Below are 23,181 nucleotides of genomic sequence, written 5' to 3' on the forward strand. Positions count from 1 at the left end.
ACTATTTGTTTAATGCACTGGCCACTTATCAGAGGAAATAGCTCACTTTAAATTCGTTTAAGAACTGCTTCTGAAAACATCTTAATTATTTCTAACTAAAGAGGGATATTATCTTACAAATACAAAAACAAGCTAATATTGTTCGAGTAGATGATTTTGAATGCTCTATAAAATCTCAAATAACTGCTTGTTGTGGTTTGCCCTCCTCTTTGAGGTAGAGGCAAAGAACAATTCAAACTCAATTTTTCCACTTGAAAAGAACCAACTTTCAGAATAATTAACTTGTATTGAATGCTTCAAGTATAGACTTCAATAGATGGTTAGCAAGACTATTCAAGAGACCTGAGATACCTGTTTGGTAATGGTCTTGAAGTGTTATTATAAGAATGGCTGCTAATGCACTTAATGCATTGATTTGAATCTGTATCTGAATATGAAGGTGTAACTTTAGTCTAGAAATGACTTTCAGGCTGTGTATTCTGTTCTTCTAGTTAACTGGCCAGGATTCAGCATTCGAAGGCAGTGGTAATCCAGAAGATGTGCGGAGAAGATCTACAGAACATGTAATTTTTAAATGGTTTTATTCTAATTGGAGTAAATGAAAATCTGAATGGAATGTTCTAGTACCTAGACAACTTCACATAAATACTCTATGCATTTATTGATGTAAACAAAAATATGCTTTTTAGTGTAACTTTATTTCATTGTTCATTTCCCAAATATTACATCCACATATCATGTTACATGCTACCACTAATTCTTTTAATGTCTAGCATCTTGCCATGCCTGAAATCGGTTATTTTTCTAACCGCTTGATTCACGATTCACTCTTGTAAGTTAAGACTACCGTGAAGACTAAGCATTTGACCTCTCACAGGGAGGATACAGAACTGTATATTTAGTGTAGCTTGTTACTGAAACAAGCTCTTGAGTGTACACCCTCAAATCAAGATATGGTCTTGCTGGTAGAGTAAAGGTTGAAATACCTGAAACATTGCATGTGAGCTCATGTGCTTCAAGAAAAATGTTGATTATTTTTCCTAATCTTAAAGGAGGTGAAAGGTGTTGATGCATGTATGTATTTGGCATTTAGGTATCTTAGCTGCCAAACCTTGCTGTCTCAAGTCATGAATTTGAGAAAACTATGTAATACATCCCTTTGAACTTCTTAGGTTGGCCTTGGAGGAAAACCTGTGCTGTTTCCAGTTGACACATCAAGGTCACAGGTATGCTGCCTTAATGATCATAGGTAAAACAAACCTAGAGTTTTTCCCTGCATGTATGAAGTTATTTGTACTATTAACTTCTGTAGAATAGGTCCTGCTAAGTAGGTGGTTAGCCTTCACATATCATACTTCTGCTGAATTAAATGGCTGAACAATGAGCTTCCTGGTTACAAAACTGAAGTCAAAGACTAAAACCTATTGGACTTGAAGGACCCTGTCTCCATTCATTTGAACCTTGATGGTTCATTTCCTAGTTTGCTATTTCCTTATTAAAGGATTGTGTATACTCCTTGCAGACATCTCACAGGGTTCTGAGCTGTAATTACTTTAAACACCTGTATATTCATTGCTGTGACAAGATTTGAAGCTTTGAAGTACACAGCTTAAATTCTGGTGTCAGTTGAAATGTTGAAAGAATGAGTTACAAAATTGGAAGTACTGTAGACAGTAGAGGCAGTCTGTATTCACGGAATCACAGAACTTCTAGGTTGGAAGAGACCTCAAGATCGAGTCCAACCTCTGACCTAACACTAGCAAGTCCTCCACTAAACCATATCACTAAGCTAACCCTTAGTTCCTAATCCATCGGTCCAAGAAGGGTGGTAACTTCCTGTATTATGCCATTGAGCAACTTCTTTTCTGTCATGAATTGAGATAATTACTTCCTAAGGACAAAAAGAAGTAAGTGTGCAGAGGGGAAAATGCTCTTACCACTAGTTTTCAAAGGAAATAAGTGGTATGGTGGAAAACACCCTTTTCTGTGAATATTTTGGGCTGTACTGATTTGGTACATAAAGAATGGTGCTATATTCAGCTAGAGAAAGTTTGCTGCTACTTGTGAATTCATGTGTTTAAAACTTCCTTTTTTTATGGCATCTTTTTTGTGTTTTAGAGACTTCCCAGTAAAGAACTACCAGATATTTCATCTCCTGTTCCAACAACTAATATTCGTATTATTAAAAGATCCATCAGACTTACCCTTAACCGGTAACCTTTATCTCTTCAGGTAAAGATACTTATTTGTTTAGTGATTCATATTAGCAATGTGTATTGTTACTAACAAAGAATGGGCTGTTACTGTTGCTGTACTGCAGTGTCAGACAGTTAAATATTTGTTTGTTTTTTGACCTGCAGATGCTGTAGGATACTCCTATTACTGTGTAGCTTTTCCAAGATCATCAAGTGACAAGTCACAGTCTACGAAAAACATGGCCTTTTTTAGTAGTATTAGCTTACGTGTTTTCTTCCTTTGGAACTACTTTGTGTACTCCTTGCAACATCTGTCTTTATTAGTCGTTTTAAAAAGTCTTAATTATCACTAGCTGAAACAGCTTTCTGAAATAGCCACAAAAACAGCTTGTCCTGTAACTTGGATTCAGAATGTATGTAAACAGGGTTAACAAGTCACTATGTCTATATTGTTTTCAAGCATGTAGGAATGTGCTTGTATTCATTTGAGCTTTCCTAGTCGATGTAGATGTGTTTTTCTTATCTTAAATTATCTTCCAGTTTGGCACATATGCTCCTGTGTGTCTGTCACAATGGTGCTCAGCTTCTAAGGCAGTAGCTTTCCACTGTCTAGCACAGCCATGCACTACATAAGTATTGCCTCCCATGGAGGCCCATAAATAACCTAAATACTGAAGAAAATGCAACAGAGGATGCTACTGAGGTATGGAGATGATAGACACGTCCCATGCCATGTTACATTTTTTTCTTAAGACTGCTCCAACATGAGACTTGAATTCTGTTTTCACTGGGTAGCTGAGCTAAATGCAGAACATGGAAGTGAAGATGCATCTCAGCATTGCAGCAGTTGAGGCTGTCGTGACACTGCACACCTGTAAACTGCAGTCTTTAAAGCAACTGGCATGTAGAAAGTGGTACTGCGTTTCAGTGAAATCCTGGAAGCTGTTCAAAATGGTTGCTTGAAAACTTGTAGTAGCCTTAAGTCTGGTTCTGTAAACGAACTGATAACACTGCTTACTCAGTAAAGTGCATTAGGGGTTTTGGGGGGTGGAGAGATTCTAATTATGGTAAATATGCTATCTTTTGATTGTAATTTCTTTATAATTGGTGATATTTGTAAATGAAGTTGTCTTTTTCAGAGTATTTTTGTATGTACTGTCGAATACTATCATCCAAAGAAATTTCAAGTCTTCAGTTGTCTTTCCTCCATCTTTTTTAATGTAGATGGGTTCAGATTAAGGAAAAACAAAACTGAAAATAAAATGGCAAACCAATTGTACAGAGGGATAGGAGCAGGTGGGCACAACTTCCTGCAAAATGTAGTCAACTTGTGTTAATATCGCTACTTTCCTGCTGTTGATGTGTTCAGGCCTTGAATGAATGCCCATGGAATGAATAGTGCAATTTGTAAACTGAATTGACAGCTGAATTCCCAGTTTGCTACTTGAACAATAGATACCCCTGCATTTCTGTAATAAGAAGTTACTTGGCTTTAACAGCAATTCTGAGTTCATCTTAAGTGTCCACTTGTAACCTTCTCAACAAGACTTTTAAGGACTTTAAAAAGAATAGGGAGAATTTATCTTAAAAACAAAAAATCCTTAGTAGGTGGTAAGGTAAATAGCAAACTAAATAGGAAAGCTAAATAACAAAGTTGTCTTTGTAGTAGTCTACAACTCTGTAATATCAAGCTTTTAAACAAACTATTCCTTTTGAGTATTCCAAGCCTGTTCTGGGCCATTCTGCCCTTAACCCCTGTGTTAGCACACACATTAATACAACTGGTCTTAAACTAAGCTGGCTCATGGTTACTGAGGAATGCTTTCACAATTCTTTTTATTCTTGCTTTACGGTTACCTTCTAATCGCTCTTACTCTATTTTTTTCTCCCATCTTTGGGTAAAGAATGTTTAGGAAGGATTTAGGTTACTAATTTCTGGGACTTGATCCGGAATAGGTGAGGATACACACTTCCTCTGTATATACCCTGGCTCAATGCTTGGTGCAGTGCACGGTGACCTCACTGCTCTGGGGTTTCCCTAGGTACTGCAGAAGTGCAGTGCTGCCCCAGGGCTGTGTTGTTATCTGGTGTTCTGAGTGTTCTCTTCTTGGTTTTGGTGGGTTAATGGCTAGATTTCAGCTGTTTTGATGAGAGTTCAAATTACGACAACTGTGTTTTCCTTTTTTATGCACCAAGTCTTCTGTTAAAGGCACTGAAAGTTAAGTTAGCCAGCTGTAAAAGAATTCAGTGAGCCTGTATTCCATCGGACTTCCTGGAAGTGTCCTTTTCTATCTGCATTCTTAACTGGCTTTTGTGTGTGTGGCTTGGAGATTGAGGTAGAAGGGGTGAGAGAGGGATAATTAATCTCATTAAAAAGGATTGGCTGTATTTTGTACATTTGGACACCAATTCTGTGTATTCCGATGACTCCAAGTTACTAACTATATGGAAGGAATTCCATTGCTGGAATTACTGTATCCCAGGGTTTTCTTTGCTCAGTATCACCAAAGGAACAGTTCCTGAATTACCTATGCTTCTGTTGCAATGCATATGCCTCTAGCAACTAAGGGTGATAGAATATTTCTTGTCCCAGTGAGTAAAAAGCAAAGGGGGTGGGGGGGAGGTGAGAGGTATCTTGAAACTGCTGCTGTTGATTTTTGGGAAGGAGGGGGCTTACTACTGCTTTTATGTAATACTTGGTGAAATAAGCTGCTTAGCTTCAACACAAGCAAAAACTCCTAGCTGAATTTTTGCATTACCTCATCACACTTCTTATAAAGAGCCTGGTCCTGAGCCTTACCAGTAAATGACAGGCATGGGCTGGGCTGTAGCAGGCTGTGCCTCTGCCTACAGCTGAGGGGCTGATAACCCCCATGGCTGCAGGCAGCAGTGCCCCAGCTCTGAAGTAAATCAAACCACTGCAGGGGTCACCCTGTCGTGGTCCTGTGTAAACGGGCACCTTCTCCTCCCACGGGACCACCTCGGGGGCTGCTCTGCTGCCTTGCCCACCCATCGAGCGGCTGTGGGGGCTGCGTGCTCTTTAGAGGGTGGGGAGAGCTGTCGGGTATGGGGGGCCGTGGCCCAGGCTTCCCACGCTGGGGCAGGTTTCCTGCAGCGGGGGCAGGCTGGGGACTGAGAGCTGCTGTGACGGTGCTGGCATGTGACCGCAGCGCTCTGCGAGCAGGCGGCTGGGAAACACCCCTGCAGCCCTGTGGTGCCCGACAGCCCAGGCTCTCGCGCTGCCTTGAACCCTGCTGGGCCGAGCAGAGGGCGCTGGGGATGTTTCTCAGCTGTTTCTCAGCTTCTAGGGCTGAGAAGGAAGGGCAGTCACAGGCTGTGAGCACCCTCAGCTGCCTCCCGGCATCGACTCCTGCAGCTCAGGGTTCCTTCAGCTGCTCTCTGCGCTTGTGGCCGGGGGATCAGCGTGTGGGTGCAGCCCAACAGCTGAGACCTGGCCCCCTGCTGGACCTCTCCTGTTGTTCTGGGGTAGTGGAAGTCTTAGCAGAACAGCAGCCAGGGGGCTGGTAATTCTGTTACTCCAGACGATAAAACCTGGTGGGTTCTCAGCTCTCTGACCTTCAGGACATTGATAGAAATCAAACTGGGACAGCTCGTCTTTGGGCAGTTCCTCTTTGCTGGGAAGACCCTGTCTGATTCATCATGCTTGACACCCATCCTTGTTTCTTAATCATAGCTCACCTCTTTTCTTTTTGGCTGGTCTGAGACTCTTGCCTACCTTCCTATCTTCCCTGATATTCACATCTTCCTTTCCCACCCAAATCTATCTTTGCTCCCTTTACACTTGACGTGTGTTGTGTTTTTTTTTTTTTTTTTTCTTCTGTGCTGGACAGAAAGCCCTGGGAGTCTTGAAACCAGAGAAATAATCTACTTTCAATTTTAGTTTGTGGCAGCCAGGCAAGCAGCAGCCTTCGGCAGGGACCATCTAGCTCACTCTCCACAGTACGTGCAGCAGAGAGAAAGCTGATGACTTTTTCTGTTACTAAGCAAGTCTGCAGGCATGTGTAAGCTCAGACTTTTTAAAAGCTCAACACATGCCCAGATTTGTGTGGTTTTTCAAAGGAACGGTAAAAAGTCCAATAGTGACACCAGCACAGCTTCCATGCTAAATTTCATGTCCCTGTTTCTGAAATGTGAAGAAGTTGAGAGTTTCTTAAAAGTTTTGAGTTCTTTGAATACAATTAAGGTGGCACACTTTCCCTGTGACTCATTCTTAGAAATGACCAAGTCATTTTGTTCTGTTTTTCATAAAAATCAGATGGGGGCAATATATGTAATCATACTCTAGAGAACGTTTTTTTTGCAAACTTGGGAGTAACTGAAAATGCGGTCTTAAAATAGGAAGTGTTGACTAGCCATAACTAACAGAAGGCACTGATGGTAAAATGACCAAACAAACAACAAAAACATAGTTAATGCTTCAGTCAGTAGGTACTAGAGCTGGAAATTGCTAGAATTTATTTTGTTGCAGCAGTTTTCTTCCTGTGTGCTTGCTGGGCAAGAACAGAAGGTGATCATATGAACTATATTCAAGTGCATGCAGAGAAGAAAAGTTGAAGTTTTGTTGAATGATGTAATGCACAGCCTCTTCCACTACTTAAGTAGAAGGACAGGACATAAACCCAGCATTGTGAGCGTTTCCTTAGAGCTTAGTAATAATTACGCTTGTTTTTGAAGTTAGACATTTTTTGCTCTCCTGTATGAGGCAGGCATTAGACCTTCAGGAAACTGAATGTTGTTCCTGCTTCTGAATCATATATGCGAAACCAGAAACCTTTCAGTATTTCTTGCAAGATTTGTAGCTGATGGTTACGTTTACTTCCGTTTTTGTCTTGGATAGTAACAGCGTATGTTAACTTTACTAACTTGTTTTGAGTGTTTTTACGGGTCTTTCTACCTCTTTTGCTGTATAGAATAACAACTTGGATAGATTCTGTGAAACAAACCAACGTAGGTTCTGTTGAATGCATTTGCAAAACAAATCTCTAATTTATCAACTCATCAGCAATGGGAAAATGCTAGATAACAGTGCTTTCTATAAAGTGGTTGTCTGCAGTAAGTTAAGAAAATCAGATGGGATAAAAATACATCTCTGGGAGTTGCATTTTGAGGAAAATGAATCTGTTGCAATCAGCTAAGTGCTAGCAATGAGAAAGCAAGGGAATCCCCTGGTCCCCTGCTTTCCCACTAAATAAATCATTGGGTTACACCAAATGATAAGTTGCGTAAGTACAGAGATGTTTACTTCTCTGTAATTCAGGGTAAATATTGGCACAAGCCTGTGACACTATAAATCAGTGTGCTGAATTATATTTCTCTGACAGAAATAAGTAATGAAGTCAATTGATTTTTCTCTCCCATTCTTACGTGTTGTGACTTCATGGGGGGAAAACTCAGTAAGGGCAGTATCTGTCTTCTCTGGGCTCAGCTTAATTAAAGCTGCTTTCAGTTCACCTTTCGGTAACAAATAAGCAGAGATGGATTGGCCAGAAGCCGAACTGTGGAGCTCAGATGGGGGAGGGGGTCGTATGTTCAAACTTAGTCTTGCATGTTTTCAGCCTTAAAGGTCATCCCTTATTTCAGTGGCTGTGATATCACTGGGGAAACCCTGCTGCACTTTTATTTGTCCTTGTATGAAGGTCTCAAACGTCAAATAAAAGCAGAGCAAGTACTTAGAAAAGTTTAAGACTTCAGCTTAAACTACCCACGAGTTCTTAGTGACTCCTAAGCAAGACTGTTACTTCATCAGCTCTTGCTTGCATATGAACTTCTTTCCTCAAGTCACTGTTTCTTGATTTTCAGCTATTTATTAAGGAGAGCTTTTGTTGTGAAACATGGGATGATCTTCTGTTTGATAAGTAATAGATGCCACTAACAAGTTGAAGATGATTTCTCATCTGAAATAAAAGGACAGAGGATGAACCAGGGTGCGCACTAATTGTTCCTTAGACTAAAAATTTGCATTAAGTTTTGGCACTAGTGTGCACTTTTGTCAAGGCTTTTCCTGACAGTATGGAAATTCTTTTTCAGTGCTTAATAATAATTTACAACATTTCTGATTTTTTTCCTTAAATCTCTGCATTAACAGATCTGTTATAGAAACTAGTCAGTTGAGAGAGATCAGAAAAAAGCTTGTGCTGAAACTGAAGCCAAATTTCCTGAATATGTGAAACTGTTGTTTGACCCTTATTTTTTTTTAAGTCATGTTGTCCATGCTTGCAGTGGGGGTTCCCAGTACATGTTAGTTACTGTACCCAGCTGAGAAGGACTGTAACGGTCTCTAGGAGATTATAGCTGTAACCAACTACTGATTTTTAAGCCACTAGGGAACTGGTAGCCCACTATTCTTATTGCTTATTTATAGTCTTGAATATTAAACAGCTTTCCTTTCAGATGTTGATTACTTTCCTAGGAAGAAGAATCATCATCACTGATCTTCCTTGCTTATTTTTCATTCTCCACAAAAAAAGTCCAAGAACTCTAGCACAACACACAGTACAACAGGTCTATCAAATCCAAGTTAACAGCCTCCTAAGTGCTGATGGGTGAGTTCTTTTATTTTATCACTGCAGAGGTGAGTGAGGTTGTTAAGGGGGAATCCCAGTAGTTCCTGATGATAGAGTTATTAAAATAGGAATTACCAGTAGTTGCTTCAGAAAAATGAGTGGATGCTGAGTGCTGAGTTTCTTTTTTCCTTTTTTTTTAAAAAATAAAAATAAAAATACTAAAAAGACCAGTACTTGAGTCCTAAGCGTCCAAATCCCAGGTGACTTTTTACTTAGTCCTTAAGATCTGGGTTTAGACACTCCGCTAGGGATGCCTTTTTTTGCTGCTGAGTAGAGAAAGTGCTGCTGTAGCACGTAATCCTAGCTTTTATGTGAAGGATGAGCGTAGCTTTTAACTGAGTAAATCTTTGTAGAATGATCCCACCAAATTTTATGGGAAGCTGTATATCCCAAAGAACATTTCAGCATAGGAGGCTCCTTGCTTCAGGTTGTGTTAAAGCCACGTGTCACAAAATAATGCTGAGGAACTGAATGAGATGGAGACACTGTTACTGGGAGAAACATGAATCCCTAAAACGTGTGTTAGGTACTGCAGTAGTAGGCAGCATAGCACCTAGGTTTTTCCACAGGTTGGCCTCCAACGCACAGCCATGATATGAGACTTCATTTCACTATTGTGCATTTTAGGTCCAAAAGCTATCTGCCTTTAGATTCAACATTAAAATGACTCTTGATTTCATCAGAAGCCAAATGCTTTCCTTTAGGAAAAGGTGGTAGCTACTGAATGGGGTAAGTTGAATTTTGAATGTCATATATGTGAACTGGTATATTGCATCTTTCTGAATGAATGATAGGTTACAACAAGTTATAGGTAGCTCTCACTCTTAAAATACTTAAATGAATGGTATGTTTGCATGGCTGTGTATTTTTATCACTCAGATGAAATTCCAGTCAACCCAAGTGGAAGTTTTCTCTGTGAAAGAGGTATGTGATTACGTTCTTGGCACTTCTTGTATTGCTAAGAACGTATTGTTGCGTGGCCCCAAAATTTAGTAAACTTACTGCTGTAATCAAGGGCTCTTCAGTGAAGTGAACAAACACGATGAGAGTGCCTCTAGGGCCTAATGTGCTGTTGCTTGAAATCTTCTCAAAGGTGGAAGAAACCCAGTCGAGTGAAGTTGTCGTACCCTTCTGTAGCTTTAGGAGTGTGAATCTTCCTTGATTTCCTGGACAGAGCTGTTAATCAATCTTTGCTCCTTGAGCATGTCATGATTAAAGGTAGCGACACTGTTGTAAAAAGCAACCACAGAATTCTGGCTCTCCTCCATCTTACTCAGCCGGAATAGGAATTCATAAAGATAACAAACTTCTGTTCATAAAACACCAGCACTTTCTAACACATCATGTGTAGCAGTATCTTTTGCAAAAGCTGAAGGGTTTGGGCTACAGGTTTATGAATTGGGGAGGATATTGCAAAAGAGAGCTGGACAGGCTTGTTAGAGAACAGTAGCTCACAGAGCAGCTGTGGCCGCTATTAAGGGGAGATGAAAAACACTAATCTTTTAAGCAGTGGGTACTTTCTTGTTTATTGTTTTCATAAATCATAATCAGTTTGGTTTCCTTTATCACTTTAGGAGGTTCTTGCCACCACCTTCATCCCTGGCAGACTTGGGTCCTTCTCCTGGCTGCGGACCTGAGCTTCATTGTTTGTGGTGAATCAACTAAGTATATCTAAGTAGTGAAATAATCTTATGAAGGGAACAAAAATAGCATTTATCTCCACCTGGTTTTTGTTATTTCAAATTAATTACAGGGATGTTTATGAGGTGGGGTTGTTGACCACACAAATATACAGGTTGTTCATAATGCATATAAGCTGGGAGAAACTGTAATTGCTATGCTAAATGTAATTTATTCTGTGGTTCCATTCAGCTATGCATTTAATTTTATTTTTCCACTCTTCTAGGGGCACTGGTAAACATTCTTCTAAGCAGGGATGGTAATGATGAGACAGTAATTGTCTGAGTGAATTATTCAAGTGGCCTTCTTTTTTCACTTCCAGCATTTCTGGTGTCCTCTGGCATCAGGACAGAAGCATATGTTAGTCCTGAGCTATGTAAATGAAAAGTTCTTTGCATTACAATTAAAAACATGTCGGGTCACATGGTTTCCACTTGACCAGTTACAGCAGTGCTGTTTTGCAAAGAAGGTTTTAACTGTGTTGCAAGCGTAAAGTCCTGAACTGACCAAGTCTGTAGTAACTGGGTCACCAGCCACCGAGGGTTGTGTGGTGTAGATCCTAGGAGTATTTGCAGAAGCAAAAGTTCTAGAATTGCATGGCTGTGCCAGTTTTTATGTTGATGTTGGAACTTAATGGTGCGCGTTCAGGAAGCAGAAATAATGCTGTATGTAACAAATGGATAAAAGGAATATAAACTTCAGTTTTTAAAAATACAACTACTAAATGATGGGTTTAGAAGGACGCTAATTACTTTGCGTGTGCTTGTTAATGGGCTTTTTGCACCCTGTGAGCATTGGTGTTGCCTGCTGTTGGGGAAGGAATTGTCAGTAGTGTGACAGAGCTCAGGGCCCTAACGTAACCATTGTGCCTCTGGAATAATCACCATGAAACAAAGAAATAACAGTTCCTGGCCTATGGAGCTGATTGCTAAGGACATTAAAGAGTGAATACAATATGTACTTCTTGTGCAATAGGCAGCCTAACAGTAGGTAGATAGTATCATATGTGGTTGCCTAAACACATACGAGATTAGATTGACCATGGTCATTATTTCATGGGGTTGCAGTGCACATAAGGAACTCCAGTCTTAGACCGCTGTGGAGGTAGGATGATAAATCTTCTTCCCCCAAACAGCCCCAAAGCCCTAGCACTATAGAGTATGAACAGGTGGAAATAAAACAAGGTAACACGAGCAATTTACAAGACAGCAGCAGTCATTAATTGCTGTTTTGTTTGATCAAGTTCGCATTTTCAATAATTGTGTTTATCCCAGCTACTGGTCAAATAATGTCAGATAGCAAGCCTACTTAGCAAATACAGATGTCTTCAGTGTTGTAACAAATCTTGGGGCTACAGTTAAGTCCGATGAGCACCCAAAATAGGAACCTTATCTGTGCAAAAGTGCCAAATAGGAAATCTTACTTAGCTTTGTGTAAGTCATATTTTGTATAGATGGAGCTGACCGCATGAAGAGAGAGCCTCTAATCTCTCAAAAGCTTTGAAGTGGTATTAAATCTGAACTGGTCCTCTCATTCTTTTTTTTTCTTCTTAGAGTAAGAAGTTAACAAAAACAGCTGTTTATTTTTTTTTAAAGTAACATACTTCTCAGTTTTCAGAGTAGACTTAGATTTGACTCTCTTAATCTGATTTTGTTTTTCAAACAAATCATTGTGTTTAGACAGTATTTCTGTGAATCTACAGAAGTGGGAACTTTGATCTACATTTATTTTCTGTTAGGCAGATCATTATTTATGCGGGCTTCCTCTAATGGAAACTCCTGGAAGAGGCACTGTCAGCTGTCTTTGGCTACTTTTCTTAGACATGAGAACTGGAGAGACCACAGGGACTGAAATTCTCTGCTTTCTGCACCAAGATCTTTATCCTCGCGCTGGAAGAAGCATGAAACCACACGGGTATGACACTGTCAGAAGCAGAATAAGTGAAATTTACAGGGAACGCAGCAGTCTGCACACCCTGTCAGGAAATCTTGGCAGTGACCACGAGGGGGCATTTCACCGAGACACCGCAAACCCCAGAGTTACTCATGGTCGCTGGGGGAGTGGCCTGCAGGTCCTTAAAGGACGAGCTGTTGTGATGGCAAGGAGTAAGGCAAAATATGAGCAAAACAATAAGCAGGTGCTTCTTATTCCGAACACCCCCACCCTCAATTTCTGTTCTATCAGTATGGGAAGTTGTAATGCTTATCTTCTAACTGCTTAGGCATAGGCAAAGGAAAACTTGGGCTAGCTAGCAGCAACGTGTCTCAGACCTCTTGAAACAGATAATTCAAGACGTTGATCTTCAGCACTGCTGCCTTTGCTTGCACCCCAGAGTCTCAGCGGAGATTGATCAGAGGTGGAGCTAGGGCATCAGTGGCTCTAGTACACAATTCATCCTTTCTACACCTGCGTGTTACGGAACTTTTGCATTAAGCAGTTATTTTTTTTCACTTCTTTCAGCTCTCTTGGAGCAGGAAGACCTGTTCCTTTAGCTCCTGCAATTAGATGGCAGAAGAAGCTTGTGGTCCCAGTTTTCCCTTCGTTTGTTTGCATTGTTTCCATTCTACAGGCTATGTGTCTAAGTCTTCTTTTACTGCATGGGGCAAGGAATCTTGGTTCTTTTTTTATCAATATGTATTGTGCAACAGATGTTTCAAAGAATTTTTGTTTTCCCTGGCTTATTGCTCCTCTTAATCAAAAGTAAGTCACAAGACTGATCAGTACACTTTCTACTCACATAGAAGAAACTAATTCTTCCAGGCATCTAAAAGATCTGAAAATGCTGAGTTGTGTGGTGGCTTACACATTTACTATACCTAAAGCACAATAATACTTCAGCCTGAAAAAGCCTGAGGATGTTGTTTCTATCAATATTAACATTTGTGAGTGGAATTGCTATGCAGAGGAACTGGTACTTACTGCCATGTATTTGATATGAGAGAGAGAGAGGCTAACCACTATATTGATTACACAAAAGACGCAGAACTTTCCTAAATGTTGTAAAAGCAAAGTTAACATGCCATGTAGCAACTGCCAAACGAAGAACACAAACAGCAGAACCCATCGCTGCTCTGCGCCAGAGCACGAGGGGCTTCAGCCTCGTGGCATAGAAAGCTCAGATAAAAAGTGCAGCCTTACTAGGATGCTGGCCTTCCAGTAAATATAAATTTCACTTCATTGCAGCGTGCTGGTAGTTTGGATGTACATGCACGTACGAGGTCCATACGGGCACTGTTGAGACTGTATTCAAATGGGGTGAAGCAGCGGTGCTGACTGTGGCTTACTCACAGCTGCTGACGGTAAGGCTTTGCATGGGGAGGTGGCAGTATGACACAGCCCCGGGCCATTTGGAAAAGGGGCTAGTGCACGTCCAGATAAGATGAGTAGCTGGCCAATCTACAGACAGATTGTAGGTACGTTTTGCATAAGTAGGAGGACTTTATGCATAAATTTGCTTCCAGAAGGTGTTAACGGGTTTATGTTCAGAATGGTGTCACTTTCTGAGAGTCCTGGTTGTATACAACGCATGAGTCATTGGGCTTAAAAACACTTAAACATAAAGCACGTAGGACTTCAAATTAAAAGGAGATGTATCTAGAGGGGCTGTACTGAACCAATATGCATTTTTCTTATTCTGGCTGCAGATTTGGCCTTCTGAAACTGATGCTAGGTAGCCTACACTCCTTGCGAGCCCTGAGGAAAAAGGGAAGGCTTGTAATAAAATTTTGGTTGAGTGATTGTTATCCGCTGTAGGTGGATCCCGTGCTTAAAGGCTGGCGGGTATATGGTGGGGTTTGGGGGAGCAGGAGAATTAATATGAGCGTATGTTGCCTATTTTTTCTTGGTATGTGGTTTTCATGTTATGACTGAGGTAATATAATAGCCTCTTGCTGCCACAGGGACGATTCCCATCCTCCTTCCTGCCTCCTTATTTTCTGTGTCTGCAGCTAGAGTAATTCCATTGCTTCTCATTGCACCAGCAATAGTAACCTGACTCAGGGAGCTAATCTATTTGAAAAAAAAAAAAAAAATCCTTCTGGGCAGAAAAAGGTTCTTTTCTGCTAATCTGGCTCCTTGTGCTGAGTCTGAGCTCATCTCTTCCCTAAGCCCCCTCACTACAGTACTACTGCATCAGATGAATCCTAATAGTGGCACGAAGTAGTCTGCAGTAGGACTGTCCATTTCAGAGGCCACTCGATCATCTTCACTGTAACTTAAGGCTTTTAAGTAGTTCACTGGAGGAAGAAAGCATTTCTCATTTTTTCCTTTACTTGCAAACAAACAGGAAAGATTTTTTCTTTACTAGTACCCCACAAACTCCCAACTTGTAACGCGTGTTCTCATCATTATCATGGGGAGAAAGGAATAAGAAACACTTCAGAGGGTTGGGGGAGAAGGTGCCTGAAAACTTGTGCTCTGAAAGCTAATTCTGGGAAAGAAGGATTGTGAGTAAGAAGTTTCAGAGGGATTTATCAATTTTCCAGGCAAAGGATACATTGTTCTGTGAAGCTAGCACTCTGTCAGGAAGCTAGTGCATCTCTGTCTTGTTTCAAGGCCAGCCTTGGTGCCACCCCATTCCTTTTTGCTGGCGCAGTCATTTCTGTCATTGTTTTTCTGCTGGTCCAGTTGCTACTGAGCCAGTTCCATAGACAATCTTTTCATTTCCCCCGGGTTATTTTTAAGCAAGCTTCCCATATGGTCAAATAAGTGCTTGCAACAGCACAAGAGCACACATGGATGAGTTGCCTGGAGGTAAAGAGAAGGGGGGAGGAGGGAGTTTTTCTGATACCAGCACAGTCCAGAGTATTAATGGAACTGAAGCCTACCTGTGCTTGGCACTGCCTACAATCAGCAGTTCACCCCTTGAAGAAGTTGCATCATAAGTGTGTGAGATAGAAGACACTTCCTTGCTCCTACACTGTTTTCTGTTGGGGAAGTTGAGGCTCAGAATTAACCAACTTACCTAAGAGCAGAAAGGCTGACTTGCCAAGAGCCAGATTCCAGGCTCCTGAATCACAGCCTTGTGCCTTATCCACAAGACCAACCTTTCCCTTGTAGCATTTCCTTTCTCTCCACCCTCTTTTGAGAGGAGGCACGGTAGCATTGTTCTATGTCAAACAAACTCAAAGCATGATACAGGAATGCTCCAGCAGAAGGGCTTGAACAACCTGCGAGTTTATCATTAATCTGGAAGCCACGACTTTCCTTGGAATGGCTCCTGTGTTAGAACCTTCCTCAGCAGGACCAGTAACCACAAAATCTTTAACTTTCAACAGGTCTGCTAGTGTATAAAGAAAAGGCTTTTGAGATTAAAAATAAATAAATAAATACATTACTTCAAACAGAAACTTTTCTTAAGGCACAGGGGATTGGAAATTGGTGATCAGGGGAGTGTGTGAGACCTGAAATCCAATGAGCTAGAAAACAGAACTGCTGACTTTGTTCCATAAAGAGAGAAGTAGGTGATTTAAAAAATATTCATATTTTTATTTGTAGTACAGTGTATCAGTTCTAGAACAAGGTTCTCCTAGTACCTTAATGCCTACTTGGCTGCTTAATCAGGCCAGTGACAAGTGGCTTATCTTTGATCTCAGTCAGATAGCTGGGAACAGGAAATAAAGACTTAACAGTTTGCCTTATGCCGCTTTCATACCACAGCAGGCTTTAGCAGTCTTTATTAGGCAATGCCTGTGCTGAGCACCACTAAAGAGCCATCATCCTAGGCTTGACAAATGCCATGTCAAACACCCGGTTGTCCTTTGCCGTAGGAATAGGGTGAGTTGGTATTTCCTCCACCCTGTCCTTTTCTCGTGCTGCTGCCCTGTGATGTTCTCAGCCAGAGCAAGGACTCTAAGCAAGAAGATTCCTTCCAGCAACCTCGGTGTTCACAGCGCTAGCACGGCAGCCAGTGAAAAGCGAGAGGCAGGACTTGTCTTTGCACTTGATAATTGGAGAAAAGTGGGATCTTAAAACACTTGCTTTAACTGGAAGACAGGAAGTGAAGTACTGGATCAAACTGGTCTAAGAATTCTGGTATCTTGCCTCTGGCTATAGCCAAAGCCAGCTGACAAAAATAATAGTGATGCACCTGGCTTTTGTTATGCAATGTTACAGGAGGGGAATTCCGTCCTCTTTGCGAAGATCTGCATATGCCCAAAGTTATGACATGTTCCTACACTTCGTGTCAGTTGCTGACCAGGTTTCTGTAATTACCAGTACTGTACTGCAATGCTCTAGTTCACATCCCTGATGATTCCTATGCCATAAGCTTATATTGAGGCAGAAAAAAACCTGCGTACGGGGTGGCCACAGGAACAGAGGGATCTGTCTATATACTTTCATGACTTTTGGGTAGGGCTTCCTATTAATTTGGTTAGGATTTTGCTTTTTAGCATGGAACGCATCTCTGCTGTAGAACTTTCCCCTTGTTTAGGAACATAAGCATATTACAAAATAGCTGCGCTGGGTTAGATTAAGGGTTTGTTTTTGCCTGGTATTGTATTCTTCCCTATGCATCTACTTACAGCTATAATGGAGAGAGAAAAAGGGGCAAGAAGATGCTGATTTCGTTCACCTTGTCCTTTCTCTGGTCACTTTGTTCAGTGACTTCTTGAGACAAATCTCATCTATGATGTATTCAGATAATAGGTTCATGGATGTTACAGAGTGAAACACTTCCTATGGTTTCATTAAAGGCTATTTTCACTTTAAGGAAATGGTAGGGATAGAATTAATGTTTTTTGGATGCTGTATCAAATGCACCCCTCTCAACCTAAAAAAGAAAATAAAGAAATAAAAAACTCAAGCCACAGTTTGTACCGTAGATGCTAGTGTGTATGCTAGACATTTCCTTAATTTCTAAAAAACACTCTTAAGGTTTATCTTTGAGTAGCCTGTTCCTGCAGGCCCTAACAGTTGCGGTTCAAAAGAACTGAGGAAAAATATGGAATTTTTATTGATGTTTTACTCATAACAGATAGTCATGCTGTCTGGAATATTGCCCTTAATCTCACATCAGTTTAGACTGTGTACTATACTGTAACATTTTCCTTAAGAAGAAACGAGTAGACAGTTTTGTTCTGAGCCACAGTTCCCCAGGTGCCTCAGTCTGTGCCTATTCAGCAGCCTCACAGCGTGGAGAAGTAGGCAGGAGCAAGAGATGTAAGCAGTAGTTAGGGAAGCACCTAGGTTTGTTCTTCCTGAAGGCTGCAGCTTACTGAGATGTAGTAAACTGGGCTCAATATAAGAAAGGAAAAGTGTTTAGTCTCTTTGTACGCCCGCACTGACAACTGGCTTTGCATCATAACCCAGAACCCCAATCCATGCTCTAGCTCCCGGGTACTGCCCTCCCTGGGCTTTTAGGTTCAGCTAGCTGCGAGCGGTGTGCCCATACCCTGTACCCCTCCCCTTTCCTCGTGGGAATCCCGTCCAGGTCACTCCTATGACCCACAGGGATGTGTACACTCTGTGGGAGCATTGCTCCAGCTGTTCGGCTTTATGAACGGAGGCTTCCTGAAAGTGGTGTGTCACAGCCAGGTCTCAATTCAAAAATTTAGGCAACTCCTGGTTGTTAGATCTTCACGGGCCAGCTGCATTTGGATGCAGGCATTTAGCAGGGAGAAGTTCAGGTTGTGGGCTTTTGTTTCTTGCTTTGCTATTGCTTTTCCAATAGGGCAGTGTGACCCCTGAGACAGAGCTGTGAGCACCCTCCTGTGTTAGTGTGCCAGCTCCCTGGCATCTTGTAATAAGCACCTTGCTGAAAATGCAGGAGGAAAGTATCCCCCTCATCTCAACCCCAGCGACCAACGTGCAGAGTGTTGTTTGAGGGCTCTGGTGGTGTATGCTTTGGGAGTTGTGTATGTGGAGGTAAAATCGAAGCTCGATTTAAATTATTACAACCCCTTTCCTGCTTAATTTTGCATCATCAATCATAGGGAATCCAAGAAATCCCTGGAGATGAAGACCCAGTCCTGATTTCTCGTATTTTTAGGGCAGTGGTTTGTATCTTTCATCTTAACAGTGATTTTTTTTTTTTGTGGGAAGGAAGATGAAAAATCATGTTCTGGCACGAAACTAACCCACAAACATAGAATTATTTCAGCGTGCTACCTAAATATAATTGCGTATCCTTTCTTGCTTTTAATCTTTAGAGCTAACATCACAGGCGTGTAGGTTATCCCGTGTCTCCCCATAGGATTCTTCTGATCTGATGTTGGTTGTAAACGTGATAGGGGCATAACAACTCCTACTTTTAACAAGGCCGTGAGTGTACGTTGTGTGCTGTTCTTCCCAAGATTTTATAAGCATCTCAAGCTGTATATCCAGCTTATAGGTAACGTCTACATCAAGCTTTACACAATCTCTCTGTAAGCTTATATATATAAGCCATGTATGAGCTCCCAAGCCGTAGAGCTTCTTCAGGGCTTCACTTCCTAAACTCCACCCTGAAAATGCATCTATTCGGACGACAACCTCTGAACATTAATTTAACGGAGGGACAGGGCAGGGGCACTAGGGCTATGAAGAAAGATGCTGTTGGGTTGTAGTGCGGAGATCGGGGCCCTGGGGAGCGTTGGGTGCCTCCTGCGGAGCAGCCTGGGTTACACACAGCTGCAGATTACACAACTGCGTGTAGGTTAATCCCTATACAGCCCCTTAAAGTAAAGGGCTGGGGTTTGGGGTCCCGCCTGGACTGCGGGGTTGGCATTTTGGGTGCCCTAGGGCTGTGGGGCTGGGGCTTTGGGGACCCCCTAGGGCTGTGGGGTCGGGCTTTGGGGTCTCTTGGGGCTGAGGGGCCGCGTCTTCGGGTCCCCTCGGGCTGTGGGGTCGGGGTTTTGAGTCCCCTCGGGCTGAGGGCATGGGCTTTTGGGGTCCCCCCGGGGCTTCGGGCCCTGTCTTAGGGCCCCTAAGGGCTGAGGGCCGGGCGGGGCTGGGCGCCGCGGGGGCGGGCGGCGGGGCGGGGGCGGTGCCGGGCCCGGCCGGGAAATTCCCCCTGAAAAGGGCGGCGAGCGGGGCGCGGCACGGCTCGGCACAGCACAGCACGCAGCCGGGCTCCTGGCCGGCCCTACAGACCGACAGACAGACGGACAGACAGACAGGCAGAGGGGGCCGCAGCGGAGCCGTCAGCATGGCCGGTGAGCGGGGCTGGGGGGCCGGGACGGGGGGGGGGGGAGCGGCTGCGCCACGGCCCGGCATGGGCGGGGGGCGAACGGCCCCCAAAAATGGGCTCCGAGACCACCCCCCCTGCCCTGCAGAGGGTTTGGGTGTCAGACTTGTGCCTACACGGCTCCTTCAGCAGGGAAAAGCTTGGCGAAGAAACGTCGTGGGGATGAAAGGGTCGCTGGCAGCGGGGTCTCGTGGGGCTGCTGCAGCTCAGGAGGGACCTTGGAAGGCTGAAAAGTGCGTGGGGAAAAATTTGGGGGGTGAAAGGAGCCCGTGGGGCTTGGGTCCGGGGTATGGGCGGCAGCAGGCCAGGGTGCGATGCTCAGCAGGGCCCGGCTGCATGGGAACGTAGCCCTGAGAAAGAGGTGTCATCAACGCCAAGCAGCGCCGATAAGGGATCTCGTAGCGAGTAATTACATCAAAAAGCACAATTAAGTTTCCTTAGACTACATTAAAGCGAATTTGTCATCCTTTCAGAAGACGTCTCGGGGCTGCTTTTCCTAGGGGGTCGAGGAGAAGGCAGCATCGCTCAGCCTGGGTGGCGTTAGTTGGGGCAGTGCATGGGGAAAGCTGCTCCCTGGGCTCGGCACGAGGACCCTGTGGCCCTCACCCGCTGCATTTTCCCTCCTGGCAAGCGTTGGGAGCTGCCACCAACGGGGAGAAACCCAGCGGCCGTGCACCGAGGCTCCCTGCTAAACGTTACCCTCGCTTTTACAGCGGCTAAAGCAAAGCAGCAAAGCAGGAGCTAGCACTTTTTTTCTTATCTAGAATATATTTTCAGTGTAATTAGGAACCAGATAAGGAATTTTTCAGTAGGGGAAGTTCATAACTTCCTGGTACTAGCTGGCTTTTGTAGTTGTTGTTTTTTTTTTTTCTGTCTTTTTTTTTTTTTTTTTTTTCTTTTGGTTGCTGTTCTGTAATGTCACACGACAGCAAAGAGGAAGTTTGTGAGTAGTTTTGTCTCTGCTAGAATCTGTGCAGTTTCTGGATTCCTGTGTAGATTATCTCTTTCTGAAATAACGAGCTGCGTGTGCTCTGATTGAGCCACGTTGGCCTGTAACAAATCGCCCACCGTCGTGTCTTTTTGCCTTACCTGTCGCAGGGGGCTGTAAGTAGATAGGTTGTCTGCTGCTGCTTTTGAGAAAGGGCTGTCGCTGTGGAGGACGTCAGGTCACCAGTACTCTGTGCAGAGCAGCGATACCGAAGTCGAAGGGCAACCCTTGCATCTGTGTTTCGCTGCAGTCACCTGAGCTCGTACGGGTTTCGGTGATACTTTCACATCTTCCACGAAGACCCGCAGCTACTCTGCTTTCATGCTCTCTGATTGCTGGAGAGTACGGTCACGCTCCTAGAAAATCACAAAGTATGTGGTCCTCCCAGAGCCCTGTCCCTTTAGGCAGAGGAGCAGGACAACCACGAGACCGTGATCCTGTTGTCCCTCTGGTGGCAGCGTGTTGCAGCCGCCTGCCTTCCGAATGGCACCAACCACATTCAAACTGAAAACTGTCCCAGGTTTCTCATCAGGGAGAGGTCTGATGGAAATGCTTTGATTTTGGGGGGTTGTCTTTTGTTCCTTTTTGTATTGCTTAGAACAGGTTGGAATGAAACAAGCTTCTGTTGTCAAATGTGAGTGTAAGCTGGCTGAGCTCTTGCTGGCTTTACTTATTTTCTTTGCTGATGTAGTTGTGATGGTTGGTTTCCTATGTTTCCTTTAAAGTTATTTAGTGGAGTATTCAGAGCACGGAGGAAACAAATGTGTAGGTAATGTGGGTAGCCTTATATTATTTCTCTTTCAAAATTGGTGAAAGAGAGTCCTTAGACGGGGCTCATTTTGGTGTGACCCACGCTGAAAAGGACATGTCTGTCGCCCCGTGTGGGAACTGACGGACCTCTCTGTGTGAGTGTGGGTTGTGAAAGAGTTAAACTGGGCCACTTCACAAGCACGTTGCTCATTTACAGAAATAGGGAACACCGAACAGACCTCCACTTCACTGCCAAGTGCTGATAATACCTCTAGTTCACACAAACACTTGTGTGCGTTTCCTCCCTGCGCAGGGCACAATGACAGTGACAATCATGGGAGAGATGATTACGCGATTCTTAAATGGAGAGAGTGAGAACCAAGATAAAATGAAGTTTAATGTTTAATCTCTGGAGGCTACCGTGTCACCGAGCTTTACTTTCCCACAAACACACCTGCTGTTGAGCAGTGGGTTTGCCTTCAATGGTACTTGTTTCAACCACAGTCCCACAGCGATCACCGAGCCCGGAGTTTTAAAATAAAGCGCTGTTAATAGGGGAGAAAAAAGAGGTCCTCTTAAGCAAGCATTAGCAGACCATGAAGGGCAATTGTTGGTTAAAGCAGAAAGGATTAAAGACTTGAAGTGATTCTGTTCTACAGTAATTTGAAACAGAAAGGCTCCAGCTAGTTTGGGCAAAGACGTAATGTATGTGGGTGTACTGTGCGTCTGGTTAGCAGCTATGCAAGCGTGTCCATCTCCAAAGGAAGATGATTAGTAGGTACTTTGCTGCAATTTTGTCATTAGAACATCCAAAATGCATTTTTAATTTAGTGTATGGATATGCGTCTGTATTTGTGGTGCGGCGTTACGTAGAATGGGGAGGTGAGATGCTTCTCTCCTCAGTTACCTGAGGGAAATGGGAGGCGGGCTGATACGCACCACTTGCTCCTCACTGCTGGTGGAAGTTGCCTGGTCCACTGGATTGTCCTGAAAAATACAGTAACATACATGAATTGAAGCGTGAAAGGTAAAAAGCCGTACGCTGGTGTGTGGGGTTGGCTTTGTGAGGAGCACAGGCTTCTGATCAACCAGCTTGACATCAGTTCTAGGCTTCTTGTTGCTATCACCCATCGCCCCACCTTTTGCTGGCCTTGCTCATTTTCCAGACAAGAGAAAAAGCGCAAAGCTTACCTACAGGGAAAGTTAGATGAGTTGTGGGAAGTGTCTAGTGAAGTGACAGTACTTGTAAGGAGCTGGACCTGGAGTGGTGCTTAACGTTTATTTAATGTGATGGCTCATAATGTGGTTGCCTGTCAGAAACTGATTTAAAGTTTTCTGGGTGGGAGCTGATCAGATGAGAGAAGAGTGCATTTTGATAAATCGTTAGAAAGGAACGTGTAGAGTCCTAACCTGTAGTTCTCAGCTGTTTGGCACCACATACTGCTCGCAGCACGATGCCTTTTCTAAAAGCGTTCCTGTTTTGAAACGACACGTGTTGTTGCAGACAGCCCCAGCATCAGAGCTGCTTTCACATACTGCTGCTCCCCAGCTGTCTGTCACCGTGTGCTCAAGTAAGACAGGAAACATCTCAGATTTAGTTCTCTCCTTTCGTTCTCTACTTCTCCTAATTATTTTATCTGTTAAGATATATTTTTCTACTTTGGGCTATGAAGTGCTGCAGCACAGGATCGCGTTTGCTATCACCAAATCCTACTCGTGAAGTTGAAGCCGTGTGTTCGCAGGTATGCCTTGGTGGCTGTAGGTGCAACAAAAGAGAAGGATTTATTATGGAGCTAAGGCTGGAATCCACCTCTTTGC

At 43.2% G+C, this 23,181-nt stretch overlaps 2 protein-coding genes and 1 long non-coding RNA gene across 6 annotated transcripts in view; all 3 read left to right on the plus strand.

Moving 5' to 3' along the window:
• PAPOLG (poly(A) polymerase gamma) overlaps window positions 1-23,181 on the plus strand; it is a gene marked incomplete at its 3' end in the record, with an annotated part of 40,038 nt that overhangs the window by 15,455 nt on the left and 1,402 nt on the right. For 2 of the 4 annotated variants that reach the window (XM_084515586.1, XM_084515589.1), the window contains exons 20-23: window positions 492-563; window positions 1,173-1,226; window positions 2,119-2,232; window positions 2,361-3,376. In XM_084515586.1, the coding sequence (XP_084371712.1) occupies window positions 492-563; window positions 1,173-1,226; window positions 2,119-2,217 (225 nt within the window). Of the gene's footprint in view, window positions 1-491; window positions 564-1,172; window positions 1,227-2,118; window positions 2,233-2,360; window positions 3,377-8,625; window positions 8,755-23,181 lie in introns of those variants that run through there. The other 2 variants (XM_084515587.1, XM_084515588.1) reach the window with 2 other exon arrangements.
• Window positions 8,682-12,366, plus strand: LOC311435001. The gene is made up of 4 exons (XR_014691869.1): window positions 8,682-8,758; window positions 9,659-9,703; window positions 10,354-10,431; window positions 12,198-12,366. It is a non-coding gene; the product is annotated as an uncharacterized lncRNA (long non-coding RNA).
• The window catches only part of REL (REL proto-oncogene, NF-kB subunit), a 32,943-nt gene continuing 29,207 nt past the window's right edge, over window positions 19,446-23,181 (plus strand). The window contains exon 1 of the mRNA XM_084515610.1: window positions 19,446-19,593. Within this exon, the coding sequence (XP_084371736.1) occupies window positions 19,587-19,593 (7 nt within the window). The 5' untranslated portion in view covers window positions 19,446-19,586. The remainder of the gene's footprint in view (window positions 19,594-23,181) is intronic.

Source organism: Aythya ferina, assembly GCF_964211825.1.
Source record: "Aythya ferina genome assembly, chromosome: 3".
NCBI classification, from domain to species: Eukaryota; Metazoa; Chordata; class Aves; order Anseriformes; family Anatidae; genus Aythya; species Aythya ferina.